The sequence below is a fragment of the Platalea leucorodia genome, assembly GCF_965183815.1.
Source record: "Platalea leucorodia genome assembly, chromosome: 12".
NCBI classification, from domain to species: domain Eukaryota; kingdom Metazoa; phylum Chordata; class Aves; order Pelecaniformes; family Threskiornithidae; genus Platalea; species Platalea leucorodia.
In genome coordinates this window covers 10,623,860-10,647,818 of record NC_138834.1, presented here as the reverse complement: position 1 = coordinate 10,647,818, position 23,959 = coordinate 10,623,860, and the positions used below count along the sequence as shown (strand labels likewise).

At 41.5% G+C, this 23,959-nt stretch overlaps 1 protein-coding gene across 1 annotated transcript in view; it reads left to right on the top strand.

Annotated features, from left to right (window-relative positions):
* Positions 1-1,134: 1,134 nt before the first annotated feature.
* The window catches only part of KREMEN1 (kringle containing transmembrane protein 1), a gene marked incomplete at both ends in the record, with an annotated part of 36,396 nt that continues 13,571 nt past the window's right edge, over positions 1,135-23,959 (top strand). Inside the window, 3 exons of the mRNA XM_082325479.1 lie at positions 1,135-1,213; positions 13,310-13,472; positions 17,484-17,575. Coding sequence (XP_082181605.1) covers positions 1,135-1,213; positions 13,310-13,472; positions 17,484-17,575 — 334 coding nt within the window. The remainder of the gene's footprint in view (positions 1,214-13,309; positions 13,473-17,483; positions 17,576-23,959) is intronic.

Here is a 23,959-nt window from a genome sequence, read left to right as displayed (position 1 = left end):
TCCCTGTCCGCCCGCCAATGTCTTGTGTGTGCGTGGACTCCCACGCGTCTGTCTCTGTGTCCGTGCCTGCCCGCGTGAGACCCACGGTCGGGGCGCGGCTCGCGCTGCTGGGGGGGGCGGGGCGCGTCTCTGCAGCCCGACCGCCGAGCGGCTGTGCCCGCGGCGCATTCTCCCGCCGCGCTCCGTGCGCGGGCCGCGCCGACACGGCTCCGCTGCCCGGTCGGTGCCTGTTGGGTGGGAGGTGCCTCTTCACAGTTTTAGAACGATGTCCTGAGTCGCAGCGTGCGGCGCTGGCACCTCGCCGCCGGCGGAGCGGCTCACGGCCGCGTCCCTCAGAAAGGCGCTGCTGGGGCGCAGCCCCTTGGCGCGCACCCGCGGCCCCACCGCGCCCGCGCAGAGTGACTCTGCGCGGGCGGGAGCTGCACGGAACCAGTACGAAGTTTGTAGCGTTCTTTTCACGTCCCCCCCCGCCCCGTCCCCCTGCTTCAAGGGATGAGAGACGTGCTGCACCTGCGCGCTCCCATCTGCTGGCAGACAGCCCCCGCGGGACCCCAGCCTGGCGGAGGGCAAGCGCGGGCCCGGGACAGCGGCTGGCCGCAGGCAGAGCCCCCGGCTAGGCCGCCAGGCTGACGGGCTCCTGCCCGGCCTCTTCCGCGGCCACAGCGGGGGACTGGGTGCGAGCGGGCAGAGGGGATCGACGAGAGCGAGACACGGGGCGCTGCTGGGGCGGAGCGGTGGGGGGGGAGGGGGCGGGGGGGGCGGCTCGCCAGGCCGCTGCCTCGCTGACGGCGGGGCGGCCCTGCCTGCGAGGAGGGCTCCGCGGAGCCCCTGTGCTGGCCCCGGAGCGAGCACCGGCAGCCCAAACCTGTCGGTGTCAAACGTAAAAGCAGCAGTCCTACGGTCCCGCGCTGCAGCAGGTTGGGATGTTGGTCTCTATCCTTTCCTGTCACATGGCTGGTAATAGGATCCCTCATCTGCCACTCGGCACCTCGCCGGGGCGCAGTTACAGGACACATGCTGTAGGGCCTCCGCTTCCCGCACTTCGCGCTCTTCCCGGCCGTCCGCGACCGCCTCTGCCCCCGGAGCGCGGCGGCTGCCGCCTGCGAGCGCGGCGCGGCCCGGCGGCCGCTGCCCATGGAGCCCCCCGCCCTCGCCGCCGTCCTGGCCTTCTCGGGGCTGGCGCTGAGCTGCTGCCGGGAGCCCGCTCTCTCTGGTGAGTGACGCGTCGCGGGGAGCCGGGAGGGGGGGGCGTTTGGGGCTGCTCCCCCATCTCCTTGCAGGGCTGCGCGGCGAGGGAGCTGGGCAGCCTCTCCCCGAACTCCGCAGACTTGCAGCTGGCGCGCAGCCTCGCGCGGAAGGGCTCTACCGCCCGGCAGCACCTCTTCGAGGTCGCGACGACGTCCCTTCCTGCTCGCCAGGTCGGTGCACGGCTCGAAGCTGCTCCTACAAACATGCAAAGGGTATTTTTGTGCGCAGTTCGCAGCGTGTGCGTATTTGAGGGTCTCCCTGTGCTCGCTGAGCTGGGAGCTCAGGAAACTGTATGAAAGCATGAGGTAAGAGGAAGAAGAGCAGCACATTTATCTATCAAAGTTGGTTTGGTAGCTAGATCTGCAGAACAGAGGCATCTGCAGGGAGAGGGGAGTGTGGGGCATGGGTAGACTTACTGGGAAATGAAATAGCGAGTGGCACCAGGGCAGAATCAGGGCTGCAGAGCCAGAGCTTGGAGGGTGGCTATCTCGCCTGTCTGCAGCATGCTGCCCATTTCCCTGTCAAGCATGGGCTTCTCTGACCATTCTGGTTCTTGTTCAGCCAAGAAATTTGGGAGGCCTGAAGCTTCGCTACCTGTTAGTGTGATTTTTCACTTAGAAGTTCTCTGCACCCTTTTGCCTTCATGTCAGTTGTTACTGATGATTTCACGTACCATGGTTCTCCTCTGATAAACGTTGGCCCTGCTTCGTGAGATCTGAACTGGCTCTTCCAGATGATCACAGTGTCACAGCCATCAGACACATGGCCCCCCGGATACATTTTGTGTATTCTAATCGTTGTTATGCTTTATAACATAGATTTTATAAATTTATAGTATTTTATAAATTTATAGAATTTGCTCTACTTCCTTTTACCATGAACAGATATTTGCTCATCAAGTTTTTGTAGATGCACTCAATTAGATTTGGAAAATACTTACATAGACTTTCTCAGGGAAAAAAAGCCTTTTACAGAAAGAGAACTCAGAACATAAACTTTACAACTTCTCAGAAGTTACCTGAAGTGAGTAAAATGTGAGAGTATTTTCAGATAAGCATGTAGGGAGCTGCCTGGACAGGGATGTATCTAGACCATGTCTAACACTCTGTTCCCACTACCATTAGGACATGTTTGGTGCACACAGTAGGTACTCCTTCTTTTGCTTGAGCTGAAGAATTTCTTGTAAGGTTTCTGAGCAGAACTGTGGGCAGAACACTCCATATGTGACCATGTCCCTCACAGCAGGCTGCATGACAGCAAGTGAAGGATATATCCCAGTGTGAATGTTTGGTTCATAGGCTATTGAGAGGATTCTATCTGTTTACGTGCCTGCACTCCCATCCTCCAGCCAACTTCTTACTGCATGCACCGGCAGTCACTGAAGGGGACAGAGATGCCTGAGCACAAGCAGCTGGGGTGGGGGGAGGGGGAAGAATATATAATGCCTCCGAGGGAAGGGGTAGCAAAGGAGAATGGATCTAGAAAGAACTGCCACCTGTGTGTCTTCTGCTAAAGAACCTGGAAACAGTGCAAATCTACACTTCAACAAGGACCTGTAATTCATATGCCATGTACAAAATCTGCAGAGTTGCTAATCTGCACAAACCATACCTCAGGATCTTCTTCGTGACCCTTAATCCCACAGGACCACAATGGGATCAGCTGGGTCAGGTTGCACTTGAAGCGAGCAGAATTCTGAAATGACAAACATTAATATTTGTTTTGTAAGGCAGTTTGTAATATGTTTTTAATGCCTATTCCTTTTTTATCAAATGCCTGTCTTAATAAGTTTATTGTAAAATGCAGTCAAAATACAGACTGCGTCACACCATCATTTACTAAGATAGGAGAGAAACTTCAACTTCTGGAATTGCCTTATGAAAAATTACTTGAATTGTCAGAAATTAGAGTGAGTTAACAATCGTTTTTGAACAAAGTACTGTGCTACTTTTCACGGAATGTTTCTGTTTCGCTGTGTGATGTCTAACAGTTTCTATTAATCCAAACACTGACATTTGCAGCATTCAAACTTCAGTCATACCACATTTCTCAAGTGAATCAGACATGAGAGATGGGTGAATAGATTGCCTAACATTAAAGGACTGTCTAAATTTGGTGAGTTTTATATTACAAGGCCAAAGAGATGGAAATGCCTTCGGCAAATTTGAGTTTCAGTGAACAAATGTTATTGTATATACTCAGTGCAATAAGTTCTCACTTCTGGTTTCTGTATTTATAGTGTTCATTTAATTTCCCCATCAGAAATGTATAAGACTATCAGTCTCTTCTTCCTTTCTCTGTTCTCTTTCCATATAGCAATACTGGGTCACCATGTCCTTGGTTTTCTTCACAGCTGAGTCTTTCCTTTGAGCTGCTATTTCAGCCTTCTCTCACAAACCTTGTATCTCTTGTCATCTTTTTCTGCCTATGTCTTGCTGATTCAGAGAGGCAGTTCTACTTGCTATGCCTTAAGCAATCGTCATGGAAATACTCGAAAAAGCATTTCTAACCAGACAGATAGATAGAAGATGAAATAGTTAGTCAAACACTTCAGCATATCATGCTTGTACATGCATAGAGCGTAACTCAAAATCCAGAGGTATGTGAATGGATTTAGGCAGGATGGAGCCAAAGAAGTGGGAGAGAGGCAGGGATTACATGCTGCCAGCTGCAAAATTTGCATTCTTTGTCATATCACACCATAATGGTTGTGCAGTTGACCACTCCCTCCATCCACACAGTGGCTATGGCCCATCCTGATAAAATTTCCAAAGGGATTCAGTCTGCCACGCTTGACAATGGAACAACAGTTTTAAAACTTCACAAAGAAAGAAAACAAATGGGTGTATTAAGGAACAGAAATTCTTACGGGGCCACATCATGCATTCTTATTTCCAGTGATAAAGAATCACAAGACAAACAAGTGTGTTTGCATCTTGTGGCTGAGGACCAGCCAGCAGCTGCAAAGCTGTGGCTAATATAGCATGTTTGCATTGTATGAATAAAAATTTAAAAGGTACAAAATACATATTTTTAAGCATTAGAAATAATGGTAACTGCCTCTTATGCTCATATCCTAATTTGCCTGCTTCCAACGTGTTCCAGAAAGGGTCTGGCCAGTCAGATAACATTTACCTTTTTTTTTTTTTTTTTTTTTAAATGAAAAAGGAAAAGTGATGAAAAAGTTATTTAATTGAAGGTTAGTAACCAAAGTTTCACAAGAATAGCAAGTTCACATATATAACAACTCACGCACTGCCAGGGAGCACAAGTATGGAACTCCACAGGTCTGTACATTCCCAGGAATATACATTCTTACAGGACAAACAGATGTTTAAGTCAAGGTTTGATCAAATGGCAGGTGACTATTCACTGTGACTACTCTCTGGTTTGGACCTACACTAAATAAGACTCTAGTTCTGGCCAGCAAAAATGATTGCATTTGAGGACTTTAAAAAATTGTATGTGTATGTTTGTGTGTGTCTGTGTGGATATGTAGAATGAGAGAGAGATGATTTTTAAATTACATACAGAGTGCCCCTACACTGCAAAGAAGAAATGATCCAAGTGCTCTCATAGCATCACATCAGAATTTAACTGGCTGATTTACCAAAAGGGGCGTTATTTTCTAGCAATTTTGAAAATTGCAATTTTAAACAAAGATCATTCTTTCCTGAGTTTTTTTTCTTTAGTTTGTATCAACTGTTATGTTGTGGGTTTTTTTACTGTTACAGTATAGGCACCCAAACGCAAGTTTTGCTAAGGGCTTTTGTTATATTAGTATTAATTGGAACAGTAAAGTATTGAAATGTAAAAATACTACACTAGTTTTTCACTTGGGTAGGTCTAAAACAGCCTTATACTTCGCCAAAGCATTTATTTTGCATTATAACATAATATGGAATGAGATTTTTTTTTTCTGACCAATCATATGACAGTATGCAAATTAACTTTTAGTTCAATCGATAAAACTGCATCTTCAAAGAAAACCATTGCACTGCTAAAAATATTTTTAATAATGACCACAGAAGCCATATTTGTCTCTTTGATCTCCTGAAGCTTCTTCTGGTTTTAATCAGTGTTCCCACATGAAGAACTGTGGCAACCTATGATAATAGAATCCCTATTCGCATCCATAGGGAAACAAAAATGTTCTCATCTGAAGAAGGTAATTTGGTGTTCTGCCCCTTCCATCCGTGGGCCCCTGCCTCTGTTACTGCTGGGGTATCTTGGCATCAGTTAAGTGGTTTCTGTCCTTTCCTCTGTGCATTACTCTCTCATTGAAGTGTTTCTGCTGTCTAATTATACCCTTTCAATCAAATTAGAGACTGCAGCATCTGGTTAGTGCCTGTAACTGTTGCCATCTGCACCTAGATACAGTGCTTTCATTTAAGGAGGAGTGCTTAAATTGCAATCTCTAGCAAGAACTAGGAGAACAGTTTAGGTAGAATGGCAATGACTTAAAACTCTTCTTAGAACACTATGCAAGCACATGTGTCAAGCAACTGACACCTAGTCATTATTGGACCTGGTACCTTTGTTTCCGTATACTTACATTCTGCTTAAGCATTTTCCTGACTCTTCTGAAAGGCTGTAAGAAAAACAAGTGAGAACTGAGCAGGCAGTTACAGCATGTAAATTCAAGGAACCTTTATTTCTTGCTCCAGCCTTACAGAACATTTAATATTCTGGCTATCACACCACTGTAATGAAACCCAAGATTTAAATAGCAGTGACTTTCATTTAGCTTTCATTAATCTGCAGATTTTTAAAAGAAAACCTTGCTTCTTGTTTGGCAGTAGCTGGTAGGATAATTTCTGGCCTGGATAGGCAAGTTTCTGGTTGATAATTGTTGTCAACCTTTAATCTCCCCAGCCACTAGTCAGCACTCCAAGTAGCTTCCAGAACTTAAAGCAAACAGATAAAGCAAGTAACTTTATTTTTTTCAGTAAAATAATAACAAGTTTGTCATTCTGAATTTTCAGTCTCAAAAGCTGCGTACATGCCCCAAACTTAGAAGAGCACTCTAAGAAGTCATTTAAACCGTCCTGAAACCTCCATCTCTTCACTCTGCAATTTATAATGTCACTAAATATATGTCTTTGAGAAAATACGGACTTTGAAGAATGCTCAGAAGACTTATAAGATTTCCCATTTGTCAGCCAGAAAAGGAAGAGTGTTTGAGAAGTAGATAGCTGTTTTCTTTGCTTTTCATCTCATTTGTACAGAAAAGACTGCAGATGAAATTCAAATGTTTGTATTATTTCTGTCTGTGGTAATGTGGCACGAAGTGAGAGTTTCTCAGGTAGCTGGGCCTCTTGCCGTTAAGGACTTCAGAGATTAAAACCAATATTTGGAAGTCCATCTTAGAAAATCATTGGAAGCCAGTGCAGATTCTGAAATGTCAGTGTTTTATCATCAGTGCTTTATTCAGTAAAAAAGTCAGTCTGTTATATTCTGCACTACCTTAATTTTTCAAATGATCCTAAAGTGGCGCCCATGTGGAGTGCAGGCAGCCATACAGTCCCAAAGTAACAAAAGGCATAAATGATCATTGTAAGGTCCCTACATCGAAGAAGAAACCAAGACAGATGGAAAAAATTTCTACTACAGCTGCTGTTTGATCTTCCAAATGTTGATCTGGCTCTAATAAAACTAATTGTGAACCTGTATCACACACTGAGCATTCACTCATAGTGGACAACCATCACAGGCTTATTTTCTGCTTTTTCTTTCTAGCAGTTGCCACTCAATACGTACTTATCTAGTCTCAGTATTCATTTAAAAAAAAAAAAATAAAAGAGTTATTTTTCTGTCAACCATGGCACCTGATGTGTTGAAAACAAAACAGCCCTGACAAAACACTGCTGTCCCATGTTTTCTCACTAAAGTTCATAAGCATTATCCTGTACAGGACCTGTTGGAACCTTCCAGCTTTTCATGACTAGAACCACTGCAATGGTTCTACCTCTGATTAATCCTGTTTGCAGACATCCCCACGAAACAGTAGAAGCAACAGGGTCATTAGGCAGTTAATAGAGTGAAATCATCACAGACATTGATTTTAATCATGGATTTGACACAAGCCTCTACTTCAGACTATGTCTGAAACCCAGCTGACTAAGATCTTAGAAATATGAGGAGGTCGGAGACTTCAAGATTTGAATGGTCACAGCTTTCTCCATGTACTGTCTAAAACCCTGGTGATTTAATATAGGTTTATAGGTTTATAGTTTAAACTGAGCCTTGGGTGCATGAACAGAAACCATGTGACAAATCTATCAAGCACAGTGGCACTCTGATGCCTTCTAGGAAGCTGTCAGCCTTAGCCTCCACAATGTGCCTTGCTGTCTTTGCCACCCGGAGAGGACTTGGATACAGTGCAAGTTCTGTCATAGTATACCGTAGTCTTACAAAACTTTAAGGAATAAGGCTTGCTGAAATTCATAGAACTGGTATTAATTTCCTTGAGTCGCTGTTCTGATGATTCCAAGCAAAGGGCTTCATAGCCTAAAGTAACATGGAAGTATCAACCAACATAAGGCAGTTGGATGCAGTGGGTGTCAGAAGAGTAAAGGAGAGGTGGTTGTTCATTGTTTTATTTTTTTTCCCCTCCCTTCTACATGATCATAATCTACCAAAGAAAAATCAGGGAATTTGAGTAAGCCCAAGACTTTTACCAATAGTGTTCAGTCCACTCTTTTCTGACTGTTTTATTTAGATGACCTCTTCTGAATTAGTTTTGTGCAGACAAATCTGGCTGACCTTTTTTAAACTCGTCTTTTCACAGAATTTTTGCACTGGTGGTGCAAGATGAAAAGAAGGACAGAGGTTCTAACCTCCTCTTCTCCAGAATCTCTTAGGACTTCTGTCTTTAAAGTGCAGCCTACAGATTTGAAATGGAGAGAACAGTGGTCTGTCTGCAGATGAAACATTCACTTTGCATCTTCAACACATTGGGAATATTAATTTCATAGTGAGACCACTAAGGTAGTGTCTTGGCTGAGGTGCAGCAAAATACGGTGAAATCACTATGTGTCATAAATAGAATTCAGCTGTTTACTGCCAAGATACTGAATATGCTGAGAGATCTGTATCCATGTTAGTAGGAATTTTATGGAAAACAGTACAAGATATATCTCAGTAGATCTCAAAGCTGGTTGTTCAAGGTAAAAGAATGTAGGACTGAGGACCTGATTTTTAAATGCCAATATTTACTTGAAAAGATTGCACTCCAATGCTATGGCAAAATTATTATTAATCATTAACAAAATGAAAATTTCCTAGCAAATTCCCTGTAACACAAAAAAGTATGTATTTCATTTGATAACAGCTGCTACATTCCATAACTTAAAGTTTTAATTTCAGTTTTTCTGGGATAATCAATGATTTCGCACGGTATCTCACTGCCTCCCCCTTCCACATCTAGATACTAACAAAGCCAGGGGAGCTTCACTACAACTCAGCTGGCACTTTTTTCCCAAGTCTCTTGGTAGTGCAAAAGAACACAGGAGGCACTGTTACAGCTACCTGTTGTCTTGGGAACAAAAAACTGGGGCTAAGAGGAATGAAGAGAGCTCTGACTCTTCCTTTTGTGCAATGTCCTTAAAGTACTAGTGCAATGAAGTTTGAAGAAAATCTATTTAAAAAAAATACCCAGACATGAAAATGAAAGGCGGTCGCTACTGCAAGTTATAGCATGGGCCAGTCTTAGCAGATCCTAAAATGGGCTGATGTTAACTTCAGTTTAGTCTGTGTGCCAGATTACATTCAGGTATTGTAGCATTCCTTGAATTTCTGAGTAGATGTTAGTACATACTGCTTCTCATTTAGAAGTGAGAAGCAAAAAAAGTAATAGCACTAAGCTGAAGTAGACATCTTTTCTGGATGTGTTTATCACTTCTCACAACTGCTTCTTTATACTGTAAGTCATTTTGTTTATCCAGTTTGGTTATGTTTTCCTCTCTTTTCTGCCAAATTCATCAGCTTATATTTTTCAGCTATGACACAGAAAAACTATTACATTTACTGCAAAGCAAGAGAGGTATTGAAGAAAGTTTTAACACTGTGGTGACTTTAAAGGTGGTTTTTTTTTTCATATGTTTAAGCAAATATCTTTGGTGGCCTGAATACTGGAAACTCAGATTTGCATTTTCAAGTAAATGTATGCAGCTCACCTGCATGGCTAAGGCAGTCAGGTAAATTACAGTAGGGAGGAGTATTGACTTGAAGCTTGTTTTTGTTAAATTAGATAGCTTTCTGTCCATGGATGATAGCAGTATACATTAATGGCTGTGCGTACACCTCTTCTGTGTGCCTTCAGCAACAAAATTCCATTTAATAGAAATCCTAACTTGCCTAGGCATGAAAATGCGCACAGAAACATCAGCTTTCATCTGCTGTGTAATAAAAACAGTGAAATAATCATTATAATTGCGCCATTGTGATACTTGTGGGCCCAGACTAAACTCATTTCAAAGGCATGGTTTTAATAATATGTTTTCCCTTCTCCCACAGTATTTCTAAATACAAAAAAAGGTGTACTGTTAATATCAGGATTAAGATGGGGGTGTTTTTTTTTTCCTCTTCCAACTGCAGCCACACAGGTCTTTCTAGCCTTGTTTTGTAAAGTACATCTCATGAGGGACACCTGAGATCAGTATACTTCACTTCAGAGCACTCTCCCTTTCCCTCAGGGCAGTAGAACATTTCTGCAGCTGTTACATGGTTTCTGCAGAGACTACTATCAGATAAAGCAGAAGTTTGCACAGCCTGGAGTTAGTAGGAAGCGTTTGTGACTTTCCCCAGTAATGCTACTCAGTACAAAGAAATGTTTACAGCAGTGTAACACAGCAGTTTTGATTCTGTCATGGACTGTTGTATTTTAATATTATTTTTAAATAAAGGCATGGATGATAAATGTTACTGAGTATTAATTATAAACAGGATGGACTTATTTATGGTACACTAATTATAATTACTATTTCTGGAAGATGATCACAGAATCACAGAATGGTTGAGGTTGGAAGTGACCTCTGGAGGTCATCTTGTTCAACCCCTGTGCTCAAGCACAGCCATCTAAAGCAGGGTGCCCAGGACCGTATCCAGATGGCTTTTGAATATCTCCAAGGATGGAGATTCCACATCCTCTCTGGGCAAACTCTTCCCGTGCTTGGTCATTCTCACAGTGCATTTAATCAAAAATGTTTTGCCTTTTTAGTAAAGGTAAAATTGTTCATGCATATGAATATTTATTTGATCAGAAGATGTAATTAATGGCCTGGCTGAACAGAGAGCTATGGCTGGAACTCAGGAAAAAAAAGAGAGTTTATGACCTTTGGAAGAAGGGGCAGGCAACTCAGGAGGACTACAAGGATGTCATGAGGTTATGCAGGGAGAAAATTAGAAGGGTGAAGCCCAACTAGAACTTAATCTGGCTACTGCTGTAAAGGACAATAAAAAAATGTTTCTATAAATATATGAGCAACAAAAGGAGGGCTAAGGACAATCTCCATCCTTTATTGGATGTGGAGGGAAACATAGTGACAAAGGACAAGAAAAAAGGCTGAGGTACTTAATGCCTTCTTTGCTTCAGTCTTTCATAGTAAGACCAGTTGTTCTCGGGGTACCCAGCCCCCTGAGCTGGAAGACAGGGTCGGGGAGCAGAATGAAGTCCCCATAATCCAAGGGGAAATGGTTAGCAACCTGCTATACCACATAGACACACACAAGTCTGTGGGGCCAGATGGGATACACCCAAGGGTACCGAGGGAGCTGGCGGAGGTGCTCACCAAGCCACTTTCAATCATTTATCAGCAGGCTTGGCTAAATGGGGAGGTCCCAGTTGAGTGGAAGTTAGCTAATGTTATGCCCATCTACAAGAAGCATCAGAAGGAGGATCCGGGAAAATACAGGCCTGTCAGCCTGACCTCAGTGCTGAGGAAGGTTGTGGAGTAGATCACCTTGAGTGCCATCATGTGTCACATACAGGACAACTAGGGGATCAGGCCCAGTTAGCTTGGGCTTATGAAAGGCAGGTCCTGCTTGACTAACCCGATCTCCTTCTATGACAACGTGACCCGCTTAGTGGATGAGGGAAAGGCTGTGGATCTTGTCTACCTAGACTTCAGTAAACCCTTCAACACCGTTGCCCACAGCATTCTCCTGGAGAAACTGGCTGCTCATAGCTTGGGTGGGTGTACTCTTTGCTGGGTAAAAAACTGGCTGGATGGCTGGGCCCAAAGAATTGTGGTGAATGGAGTTAAATGTAGTTGGTGGTCAGTCAGAAGTGGTGTTCCCCAGGGCTCAGTATTGGGGCCAGTTCTCTTTAATATCTTCATCAACGATCTGGACGAGGGGATCAAGGGCACCCTCAGTAAGTTTGCAGATGACACCAAGTCGGGCGGGAGTGTTGATCTGCTGGAGGGCGGGAAGGCTCTACAGAGGGATCTGGACAGGCTGGAGTGATGGGCCGAGGCCAGTTGTGTGAGGTTCAACAAGGCCAGCTGCTGGGTCCTGCACTTGGGTCACAACAACCCCATGCAATGCTACAGGCTTGGGGAAGAGTGGCTGGAAAGCTGCCCAGCGGAAAAGGACCTGGGGTTGTTGGCTGACAGCTGGCTGAATCTGAGCCAGCAGTGTGCTCAGGTGGCCAAGAAGGCCAATGGCATCCTGGCTTGTATCAGGAATAGTGTGGCCAGCAGGACTAGGGAAGTGATTATCTCCCTGTACTGGGCACTGGTGAGGCCACACCTCAAATACTGTGTTCAGTTTTGGGCCCCTCACTACAAGAAGGACATCGAGGTGCCGGAGCGTTTCCAAAGAAGGGCAACGAAGCTGGTGAAGGGTCTAGAGCACAGGTCTTACAAGGAGCGGCTGAGGGAGCTGGGGTTGTTTAGCCTGGAGACAAGGAGGCTGAGGGGAGACCTTATCGCTCTCTACAGCTACCTGGAAGGAGGTTGTAGTGAGGTGGGGGTCGGTCTTTTCTCCGACAAGTGATAACAAGTGATGATGAGAGGAGATGGCCTCAAATTGCACCAGGGGAGGTTTAGATTGGATATTAGGAAAAAATTCTTCACTGAAAGGGTTGTCAAGCACTGGAACAGGCTACCCAGGGAAGTGGTTGAGTCCCTGTCCCTGGAGATATTTAAAAGACCTGTAGATGTTGGACATGGTTTAGTGGTGGACTTGGCAGTGCTATGTTAACGGTTGGACTTGATGATCTTTTCCAAGCTAAACGATTCTATCATTCTGATAAGACACAGCAAAGCCAAGCAGCATGAGATTTGTAGTTCATCTGAGATGGGGATAGTGTATTTAATGACTAGAGAAATCATTCTCTGACTTGATTTCTAATTTGCTGAGTATTAGGAAGCTGGGAAAACAAACAAATGGGAGAAAATATGAGCGAGGCAGAAGAATACTGACCTGTAAGTTTTAATCTGAAAGCATAAATGCTTTAGTAGCAAATCACAGTACCATGATTATACTCTACCAAAGGAAGTCCCTTTCTAAGGCAATTCAGGACAGAGAAAAAAATGCCTAGGAATTTTTCTAAATCAGGATGTAAATGTTTGCAAGATCCATGCCTACAAAATCTTTCACTTTATTATAAAGTACAGATATTCACAACTTTAGTTAAACTGGCATGAGATTTTGGGTAGCAAGCTGATAAGTGGCAGACTGATAACATCATCTAATTTCATTTTTGGAAAATTAACAGTTACAGATTCATCCTAATGAGTAAAATATGGGGAAAACAGTAAAAAATGTAGTATGCTTATTCAGAAAATGCATGTTAATTATATTAACTACTCTTCAGACCTTATTGTCTTATATATTGTTTAGTAAAGTAATGAAATCATAACCTCTTCAATAGATGTTTGACTATGAGAGAAAACTTAAATCCCAGATAGCATCTTTTGTTGCCTAAACAATGCAGGAAACATGTTAGTGAAAGGAAACATGGTCTCTTGGGGATGGGGTGGAGGGTGAGGGAAGAACAACCGAACACTAAACATACGTACATTCTTTCTCTTTTTCCATTTCCTTTTCTTCCCAGAATGTTATACAGCAAATGGGGCTGACTATCGTGGCACTCAGAACCAGACCTCCCAATATGCAGGGAAACCTTGTCTTTTTTGGAATGAGACCTTTCAGCATCCTTATAATACTTTGAAATATCCCAATGGAGAGGGAGGGCTTGGAGAGCATAACTACTGCAGGTAAGAAATATCTCATTGCTACTAACATTGCCTATATACCCAGTGTTACTGTAAACAGTTGACACAAAATTAGGAAACTTCCTGTCATATAGTGAAGAATGTCAGAACCATGGCTATCTAACAGCTTTTGTTTTATCCTGTAATCAGTACCCTGGATCTACAAGCACCATTAGTAGAATAACTTTTTCAACCTAGCTCTCACCCAAAGTCCATATTATATATCCAATCTATATTTGGCATGACAGAGAAAGACTACTTAAATGAAAAGGTGGAGATAATAAAAAAAATTGATCCAAGTCAGAAGTACAGAAGCAGTAGTGAATGTCTGTAGGAGTCTCTAGAACATTATGGTTTTTATCCTCACTCACAAGCCTGGTTCTGTTACACATTATGTTTCCAAGTTTTGTGCAAATGAAAGTTATGAAGTCACTAAAAATTCTCAGTAAGCATAAGCTGTTCAGTGACTTAGAGTTCTTATTTGAATCCAGAAGCTCAACCGTCAGTGGTTACAATACCAGCTCAAACCTGCTCATGGCAGATCCACTTTCATTTCCTTGCCTTCTAGAGAAGTCCTCCATAACTATGGATAGAACTCAGAATGAAATGTAAATAAGAACTTTAGGACCCAAATAAGAACCTAAGTTCAGAGATGTTTAGGCTCTGCAGGCTCTTTTCAGCCTGCAACATTTCACTTCTTAACTTTCGCAAAGTTACATGCGCTTCTGCCTTTGCAGGGCTGACCAGCTAAGTTTTTATGCCCATCTATACTTGCTATGGAAATAGGTGGGGAATAACGTGATAGATAGATTCCTTAAACAGTGATAATCATCAGCTCATCTAGGATGGTGTCTTACTCACTGGGTAATGAGGACAGAGATGTTTAAACCAAGAGATTAAGAATTTAGTTACCTGGGGCATAGCAAGAAAAGCTGTAATGTCTCCTTTGTGAGAAGGTTCAAACCACACCTCAAATCTCCTGGAAGATGCCTTTACTTAACAGATTATAGGCTTTCTAGGGCAGAGCGTATACACTTGCCACCTTCATGTTGAAATCATTTCACTGTAAGCAATATAAATCAGGATAAATTAAGCAAAATTAATACACAGGAGTTCACCACAATTGTTGTGTCATGAACATAGGGTCCTGGTTCTTGATCCAAGAACTTTTCCATATTTAATCAGAAATAGACATTCAAGAAAATATGACAGAGACAGAGCCAGCCAATTAATGGAGAGTAAGTAAGAAAGCACAGAAAAGAGGTCTTGTGACATGCATCACAGATGAGCACGTTGATGAAAGGAGTCTGTGGCATTTCCAGTATTTGTTGACTCAGGAGGGTATTTCTCATTGAAGAACATTGGTGAAGGACAGAGAAGAAAAAGACTTATTTGGGATCTTTTCCAGTGGCTGCAGCAGCGCTTCAAAATAACACTGTTCAATGTGTTGCACCAGTGGACTCTGTTTTCAGCCATAGAAGGAGAAAGCGTTATTGCCAAGTTCTGAATTGACTTTCTTTTGAATCAGTTCAGCATCTTACAGGAGCAAAGAAAAATACACCACCTACAAGAGAAACTCCGTAGAAGCTGGGCATTCTCTTTAGAAAATGGCCTGGAAACCAAATAAACCCATCAAGCTGTCTAGTATCAGATCGGCATGTGAACACTGGAAAGACTCTCTTCCCATCAGAAACATTTCACACCAACTTCACAGCCTCCCTCAGCCCAACAACAGCAAATGCACGATTCTGATGACATATAGAGAGCTGTGTCTCTCAGTATGCATACAAATACAGAGCTATAAAAAGGCTAGTGGCCACTGAATTATCTCTGATACAAATAGCAAAAGCAAGAACATAATTTTGATTGTTGCTGTGTGGCAATATCCTAGATAGACTGTATCTACATGTTCTTACTTTTGGCAGTCATCTCTGGCTAATACTTAGGTTACTACAAAGCAAAACATGTACAAGCTATGCAAAAATGTGCATAACAAACTGAATGTTTATCCAGATATTCAAGTAATCATTACTAGAGTCTCACTGTACTTTGCAAATGAGAATTTGGTGTTACAAGGAGCAAGAAGCCTATAATCTGGTATGTAAACCTGAGAAATTACTTGATTACCAAATACAGCTTTTTAACCTCAATCTGCTAGGTGTTAGATTATCCTCTTTGAGATGGAGTTAGACTGGAAGGTTAGCCATTTCCTTCCTTATTCTAATATCACTTGGCCCGGGAATATTCTCACAGGTGTATGGAATGATGATCCTAACTAATGGGTGCTTTTTAACTTCACATTCTGTTGAAAAAAAGCTTGAAAATTCACTGTTTTAGGAGTGTCAAAGCATATCTTTAGCATGCAAATCTTGTTGAGTCCTTGTGAGTGAAGATACTGCTGTTTTAGGTCTTTCTCTGCCATTCATTTGCTTGGTGACAATGGACAAGTTGATCTTCTCTGAGGCAATATATATCTCATAAGGCTTTTTTTAAGGCATAATACATTGCTTCGAGGCTCAATTCCAGGGAAAACATTTGAATAATCTAATTTTACACTTGAAGCATTAATCAGAAGCATGTTATCTCTCCATGGGTGGTCCTTACTTGGAATACTTTGTTTACTGCAAGACACGCTGTTAAGATGGAAATGCCTCATAAATGTTCCACTAAACCTCATTTCAGCCATAACAAAATTATGCAGACTGAAGTTTTTGGAGATTTTGAAAGACACCACTCAATTGTTTTCTAACTGTATGCACTTTTGAGGTTCAAGGCAAAGATTTCTAAGACATTCATCACATTTCTCTGCAATTTCCTTGCATTTTAAGGCATTTACATGTGGAGTGCCATTACCATGATTCAGTTACAGACATCTGATTTCTGTCATGCAGGTGTAAACCCAAAATTTACTGTAACTACGAAAACAAGAAAAATTGTGTTATTTCGAGTCCTTGATTTTAGTCTTCTACTTTCTTTAGCCACTGGAAGCGCTGCCATTACACTAATTTACATTGCTAAACTCCTAGCACACTAGTTTCAGGTTTTGCTTGTCCACTACTTTTACTAGTCTGTTCGAAAGCCTAACAAGCAGCATTTTAGTCAGCTAAATTGAACTCCACTCACCAGTTGTCTTCAGCATTCTGTTATTTGACCAAAAAACATCCCCAGCAGTTCTGAAATTGGATCTCCCACAAAGAGTTGTTAATATGCCCAAATGACAATGTGCAGCTGAACTGACACTTCAGTGTAGGGGGTGTGTCATTAATAGAATTCATGCCAAAGTACGTAAGAAGAAAATTGCAGTTGGCCCTAGTTGCAAGAAAAGGTCATAATTTAACCTGACTGTCCAAAATAACAATTTATTCTCTTAAACTGATCTTTTCAATGTGAATACTTTTTCAAAGTGTACATAAAAAAACTTTAAATAACCTAATGACTAATTAGGTATGCATTTGTAAATGATGCTACACAACAGCAAAGAATAATCATGGACACATAAGAAATTATTCTTCAATATATCAGATCACTGGAACAGATTTATTCAGCTTTACTGAAGCGGAAGAAAAGACCTCAGTCTTTCCCAAAAGCTTTATTGGATAAATGTTTTTGTCATCATACATACAGAAAGTTGGAGCCTGGACTATTTTGTACCAAGGCAAAAATCAAGTTTAGGAGTCTAAGGTACCTGTACGCAGGATGTGGGGCTGAAAATCTTCCTCTCTTCCAGTACTGTCCAGAAATAGCTCTGCACCTTTCAGACTTAAAGAAAAAAGACGCTTTGTTTTAGACATTACTAACATTTTATGCTTGCTGTGTACTGTAATAACAAAAGTTATCCAAACTTCCTGACCACTTTTGCATTTTTCTTGGTATATATGTCCAACAGGTTAAATATTCAATAGGTATTAGAGCAAAAATAGTGATGACATTGAAGCTTAATAGGATTTATTTTTATGTGGTTTTTTGAAAATATTTGATGACTTTTCACTCACTCTCTCTGTTTTTCTCTTTCAGGAACCCTGATGGAGATGTCAGCCCATGGTGCTACATTGCAGAGCATGAGGATGGAATATATTGGAAATACTGTGAGATTCCATCCTGCCGAAGTAAGAGCACCGTGCAATTTTTTTAGGCCTGCATCTCTGTTGAACAGAGATTGGCAGTTATACAAAAGTGGGTAGTGATTTTCAAACAGGAACTAGGATAAGGCCAATCAGCTTATTTTCATTTGCAGACTGAGCAATATTTTAAACGGGTCTCTAGAGTTAATTACAAGCTTACTGAATCGTTCCTCCATTGCTGTCCTTTTAATCTCATCTCAGAATTACTGGATTATGTTATTTACAAATAACACCAGACAGAGAATCACTCAAAACTTATGAAGTACTGCTAGTTTTCTGAATCCATAGAAATATGTCATTCATTTATTAAAATCTAGAGGACAAAAATGAACAGAAATTAATTGATTTTTTACAAGGTATGTATGTGTCCATCATTTGCAATTAGCTTGTAAAATGGATGGCATTAGTTTAATGTGTATAACACATCATACACAGAATTGCTTGGAAGAAATAAAGACAGTATGAGAGGACATAGGGAAAAGGTGGCTATTTGTTAGGTATATAGGAGCTCTGGGCTAGAATTCTATTCCTTGCAGGTGCAGATACTTAGCATTGCTGTGAAAGCACAAACTGGACTTTGTTCGATTTTTTTTAACAGATAATTCACCAGCTATTCACCTGAAGCTTCCTTGCAGTATTTAATATTTTTAATGTATTATATTATTTACCTTGTCGAAAATGTGGAGGTTTTGTCATGATTCATGTCAATATGTTCCAAAATTTTCATTCCTGAATGCTCCAGGATAAATTCCTAAGAATCACATTCTTTAAAATATGCCTAAATATTAAAAAGAGATTCCAGTATTGCATATTAACAAGCAACCATAACTACACATTTTATTAAGTCTAATCATTAATGTCTTTACTTGCTTTCCTAACTTCTTCTGTGCAAGCACCCTCTATTTCTAAGGAATAACTTATGTATATACCATTAAGCATCAGAGCAGTTGTCCTTACATCCATACTTTCGATAGGAAGAAGTACACTTCTTACTTGAAGTTAAGAAAACAAAACCAAACAAAGAAAAATGTATCTAATCTAAAGCGATTTATTACTTTGTCCACAGTTTTGTTTTTTTTTTTTTATGAATGTGAGCAAGTGATTCACATCTTCAGGCTAGGCAAACAAATACATAAGTGTGACCTTAAGTCAAGTGACTTTTACCTAGACTTAAATACAGATTAAGGAGTCTAATTTAAATGACACAAAGTCATTCAACACTCCAATACTCATTGTTCAGAGGACATCTTACTCTTATTTTTCTGATATACCAGGTCCTATTTAGGGAACGTGACCCTCCTAATTAACAAATTTATCTTGGTCTAAAATGAAAGAATTTGCATTTTCTTTAAAGACCACAGATGTTAACAAATTCTCTGGATATGGCACCAGTAAAAAAGCTGAAAAGCAAATTCTCTCCACTCCATTTGTTCTACACAAAGGATCCTTTTAAAACCAGCCTCACTCATTTTCTCTGTGGTGGGGAGCAGAGGATTTAAACTTGGACACTTACTTGCACAGATAATCCAGACTTACATTTACAAAATGTCCTTTTGACCAGTAGCAGCTGCTTCAAGCATTGCACTGAAACTGGATACTAGAAAAAGGAATTGCAGCAATTTAGAACAAACTGTACATTGCAAGCCCATCCAAGTCTTAATACAAACCTCATGGTTTATGAAGCTGTGTAAGTAAAAAAAACCTTTTCTTCTTTACCAGATTTTCTGTTTTCAGTAAGCATGATGCTAAATCATAGGACCATCAAAACTGAGTTGTGAAGTGCATAATAAAAAACTGAGTTTTGTGATGGAGCAAGAAAGCAATTGTGTAAAGAAATTGTATTTGAAATTCTTAGAGAAGTAAAAAAATTGTCTTACATAAGCTTCTTTTCCATAATTATATTTACCACTAGAAAAGACAAGTATCTGGAGCATAATTTACCTGTAAACTATACCCACATAATATCGCTACAATGCCAACAACATGAAGCGTCTTGATTGCCTAGAGAGATTTGCATGCAGTGATTCACTGTAACAATAATTAAGAATCTACAGTTAAGAATTTTTCATTATGATGATGATTTCACATTATTATATCATGTGTCTTGTTCACTAATATTTATACATAAATGTTTCATTCAGAAATGTGTTCTGGCATGCTGCATGTCTAAACACACTATACAGAATTCAGCAATGTTAGATGAGGATGGATGGGCATAATCACAGAAGACAGTGGTAGTTACCCCAGTAGGCGCTTAGTCTTTCCTTTTCTTCCTCTCCTCTTCTTGATGGCTTGTCTGCTAAGCAGACTGGAATGGACATAAACAAAATAAAAGGCAAGAAGGCAGCACTGAGTCCTGAGAGAACATGTGCATCTCACATGGAGAATTCAGAACTGAATGCTTTAGATGGCTTGTTTGCAATGTTGCAGCTATTCCTGACTTTCTTGGTCTCTTTGTTAATGAGGTTAGGTTGAAATTCAAAGGAAATAACAACTTACGCTCCCAAAAGGTAAAAGAAAGGCTTGCTGTCCCACTTAATTGCATCTTCGTGTTTACGGCCCGCATGGGTCTCTTACCACAAACAGATTTCGTTACTGGGATCATATTGCCTGTGTGCATGCATGTCATGTAATAAATTTATTTATTACTGAAATACTGATGAAGTGTTAAATGACAGAGCCAGGTAAGTTATACAGAGCTGTATTGATCACTCTGTAAGATTGACCTGTATATATTTTAACACAAGAACGAAGAGAGTAGCTCACGCAATTTGAGACAATATATGGGTGCATACTACCATTGCAAAAAGCTAGGAAGCTCTTGAAAGACAGCTAGATGAGCACAGCTGGAACATGGTTTTGAGCTCAAAAGGATTAATTCCATGTTGTAATACATGTGCCTTGACATGTAATATGAAGAAGCTCTGGTGTTTGGCACGACCTCATTATGTCAGATGCTGCTAAAAAGAAAAATACTGTGTTTGCACAAAAGAGGTGACCCTTTAAGCACAAGAGAACAAATAGATACAAATGGGTGAAGACAATGTAACAGTAAGACATCACTGATCAGCATGAACAGTAATCGCAGAACATTGACTACCTCATTTTTGCCAAGCTTCTTTAGTAGGCTAAACATTGAGAGCAAATTAAGGCAAAAGATAATGTTGGAAATTTTTAAAGGTCAGAGTAACAGTCACTACCTATCTAGAAATACTTTTGATTCTTCATTGCTTTATATATCTATGTACATATATATATATATATATATAGTTTTATACATACACATAGGGTTGTAGGATACCCTAGGTTGGAAGGAACCTCAGGCTGTCATCTAGTCCAACCTCCTGCTCAGAGCAGGGCCAGCTCTGAGATCAGACCAAGTTAGTCAGTTTGTCGGATTAGACCAAGGTTATTCAGTCAGGCCATGACAACCTCCAGGGACGCAGAGTGCACTCCCTCTCTGGGCCCTTGTTCCCGTGCTTGAGTGCCAGCATGGTGGAAAGATTTTCCTTCTATCCAGTCTGAACATCTCATGTTTCAACTTAAGCTCCTTACCTCTTATCCAAAATGCATCACTCTCAAGACCCTGGCTCCATCGTTGTGACAGCCTCCATGTAGGTATGGCAAAGCTGCTAGGGAGTGCCCCCAAAGCCTTCTCTTCTGCAGGCTGAACAAGCCCCAGTCCCTCATCTCACAGGGTGAGTGCTCCAGCCCTCTGAGCATCTTGGCTCTCTGCTGAACTCGCTTCAGACAATTAACATCTTTCTTGTACTGGTGGGCCCAAAATTGGACATAGTAGTCTCAATGTGGCCCTAACAAGTGCCGAGTAGAGGAACAATCACTTCCCTTGATCTCTGGTTGTGCTCATCTTAATACAGGCCTGTTGGCTGCCTTTGCTGCCCAGCACACTCCTGGCTCATGTTCAGCTCCCTGTCTATCAGGACCTCCAAGGCCTTTTCTGCAGAGCTGCTCCACATACATAAATGTACAGTCTTGTTTTAGATTTATGTTGAGTGGCTCCCTATGCATACATCCTGATTCAGTTTAATATAATATGAATGAGGAGCATATTATTCTAATATACTAAAAATATTGTTGAAAAAGCAGTAGTTTGTGATCATAGAAACATAGAATGGTTTGGGTTGGAAGGCACCTTAAAGATCATCTAGTTCCAACCCCCCTGCCATGGGCAGGAAGACCTTCCACTAGATCAGGTTGCTCAAAGCCCCATCCAACCTGGCCTTGAACACTTCCAGGATGGGGCATCCACAGCTTCTCTGGGCAACCTGTTCCAGTGCCTCACCACCCTCACAGTGAAGAATTTCATCCTTAAATCTCATCTAAATCTACCCTCTCTCAGTTTAAAGCCATTACCCTTTGTCCTATCACTACATGACCTTGTAAAAAGTCCCTCTCCAGCTTCCAGGCCCCCTTCAGGTACTGGAAGGCTGCTCTAAGGTCCCCCCAGAGCCTTCTCTTCTCCAGGCTGAACTGCCCCAACTGTCAGCCTGTCCTCATATGGGAGGGGCTCCAGCCCTCTGATCATCTTCGTGGCCCTCCTCTGGACCTGATTGAGCAGGTCCATGTCTTTCTTATGCTGGGGGCCCCAGAGCTGGACACATTACTCCAGGTGGGGTCTCATGAGAGCAAAGTAGAGGGGGAGAATCACCTCCCTCGACGTGCTGGCCACGCTTCTTTTGATGCAGTCCAGGATATGGTTGGCTTTCTGGGCTGCAAGCGCACATCACTGCGGATCTGATATAAAAGCAGTGTTTGCCACTTAGATCTTCTCCAACTGACATTACAAATGATCTCCCCTCTACTATTATGCTTATACTATGTACTCTCATTACCCTTCAGTAGCAACTCAGTGGTGTCTCGGGTTTAGGACAGGCCCATCAGCGGCCATAGGAAGAACTGGCCTATCAAAAATCATATATACACGTACAGAAGTCATCTTTTTGTGTGTTGTCCCAGGTCAGAAGAGCATTTAATCATATATTTCATGTGGGACTACTAAAGTGCTTTTAGCTGAGCATATGTCCTTGGGCTCATGTAGTTTGCTGATTTGATATCAAAGTAATTTGAAGTGCTGGGCAGTGGCATGGAAATTACTGTTCACTGTTGGCCTAGATTGAGGCTCCTCCTATTTATTCCCAATCACATGACACTAATTTTGTTTGCTAGATATGATAAAGTTAAAATACTGCTGGGACACCAAAGAGACTAATTAGCTTTAGGATGTACCCAAATGGTACACTTGATTTAGTTGCAAAATGTAAGTTGTTTTCAAATTACTCAGTCTGGTTTCTTAGCATGGAACATACTGAAGTACTAATCCTCTGGACACAAGATTGAAGGGTGTCACCAATAAAGCTACTTAAAAAAAAAAAAAAAAAAAAAAAGTGTTTTTAGGAAATCCTAGGTCTCCTAGGAAAATGAGCTGAGTTGGTTAACTAGGAAGCTTTTTCAGGGCAGTGAAATCATGCACTGTACAAAAAACCTGAGCTTTCTGAGAATTATCTGCCCAGCTGTACTCAGCTGGGGTGGGTCTGCAAATGGGGATTTCCAAAGGTATGTTAAATCAGGCTGTAACGTGAAGTCTCAGTACTTATATGCATGTTGCTGCAGGGCATATCAAAGCCATAACTACATGCAAGCATTTATAATTGAAATTCTATCATTCTTAGAAAACAAAATTATTTTATGAACAATATTTGAAACAACATTATCTAATTATTCAAAAAATATACATACTTGAATTTTCTTCCCATCTTCTTCTTTATAATACTGTAATCATCCTCCTTAAGAGTATAATCATATACATGGCAGTACATTTGCCGGTCACTAATAGATATACTAACCCTCTTCTCCAAAATAAGAAAGCTGCCTTAGGCAACATGGCCTAATTCTGGGAGCAAGTTCTCAGACAGGCCTGTTAACTGTTCCAGATGTCAGGATGATTCAGATTTTAATGGTGAGCTGACATCAGTTTACACGCTCAGTATCTAATATCTCAAAAGAATAGGGACGAGACCATCTTTGTTAGAATTAGAGAAACAGAAGTTCTGAATTCAAGGCATTATTTGAATGGCTGCTGCACATGGACATGTATAAGAAATCCCAGAAATGGGCCTTCCAGAATCCAATGAAGAGATACTTTCAGGACTACTGTACAAGACTGCTCAGTACAAAAAGCATCATTTCATTCTTATTGTATTTATGTGAAAGTACAATAATATAGAAGCAGTTCACTAACACACAGGTTGTCTGGTAGAGAAAAGGGCCACCTGTACAGGAGATGGCTAGTTCAAAAGGAGCGCCAAAACAGCTAATCCACCTGCTATCAGGCATCAGAGGCTGCAAAAC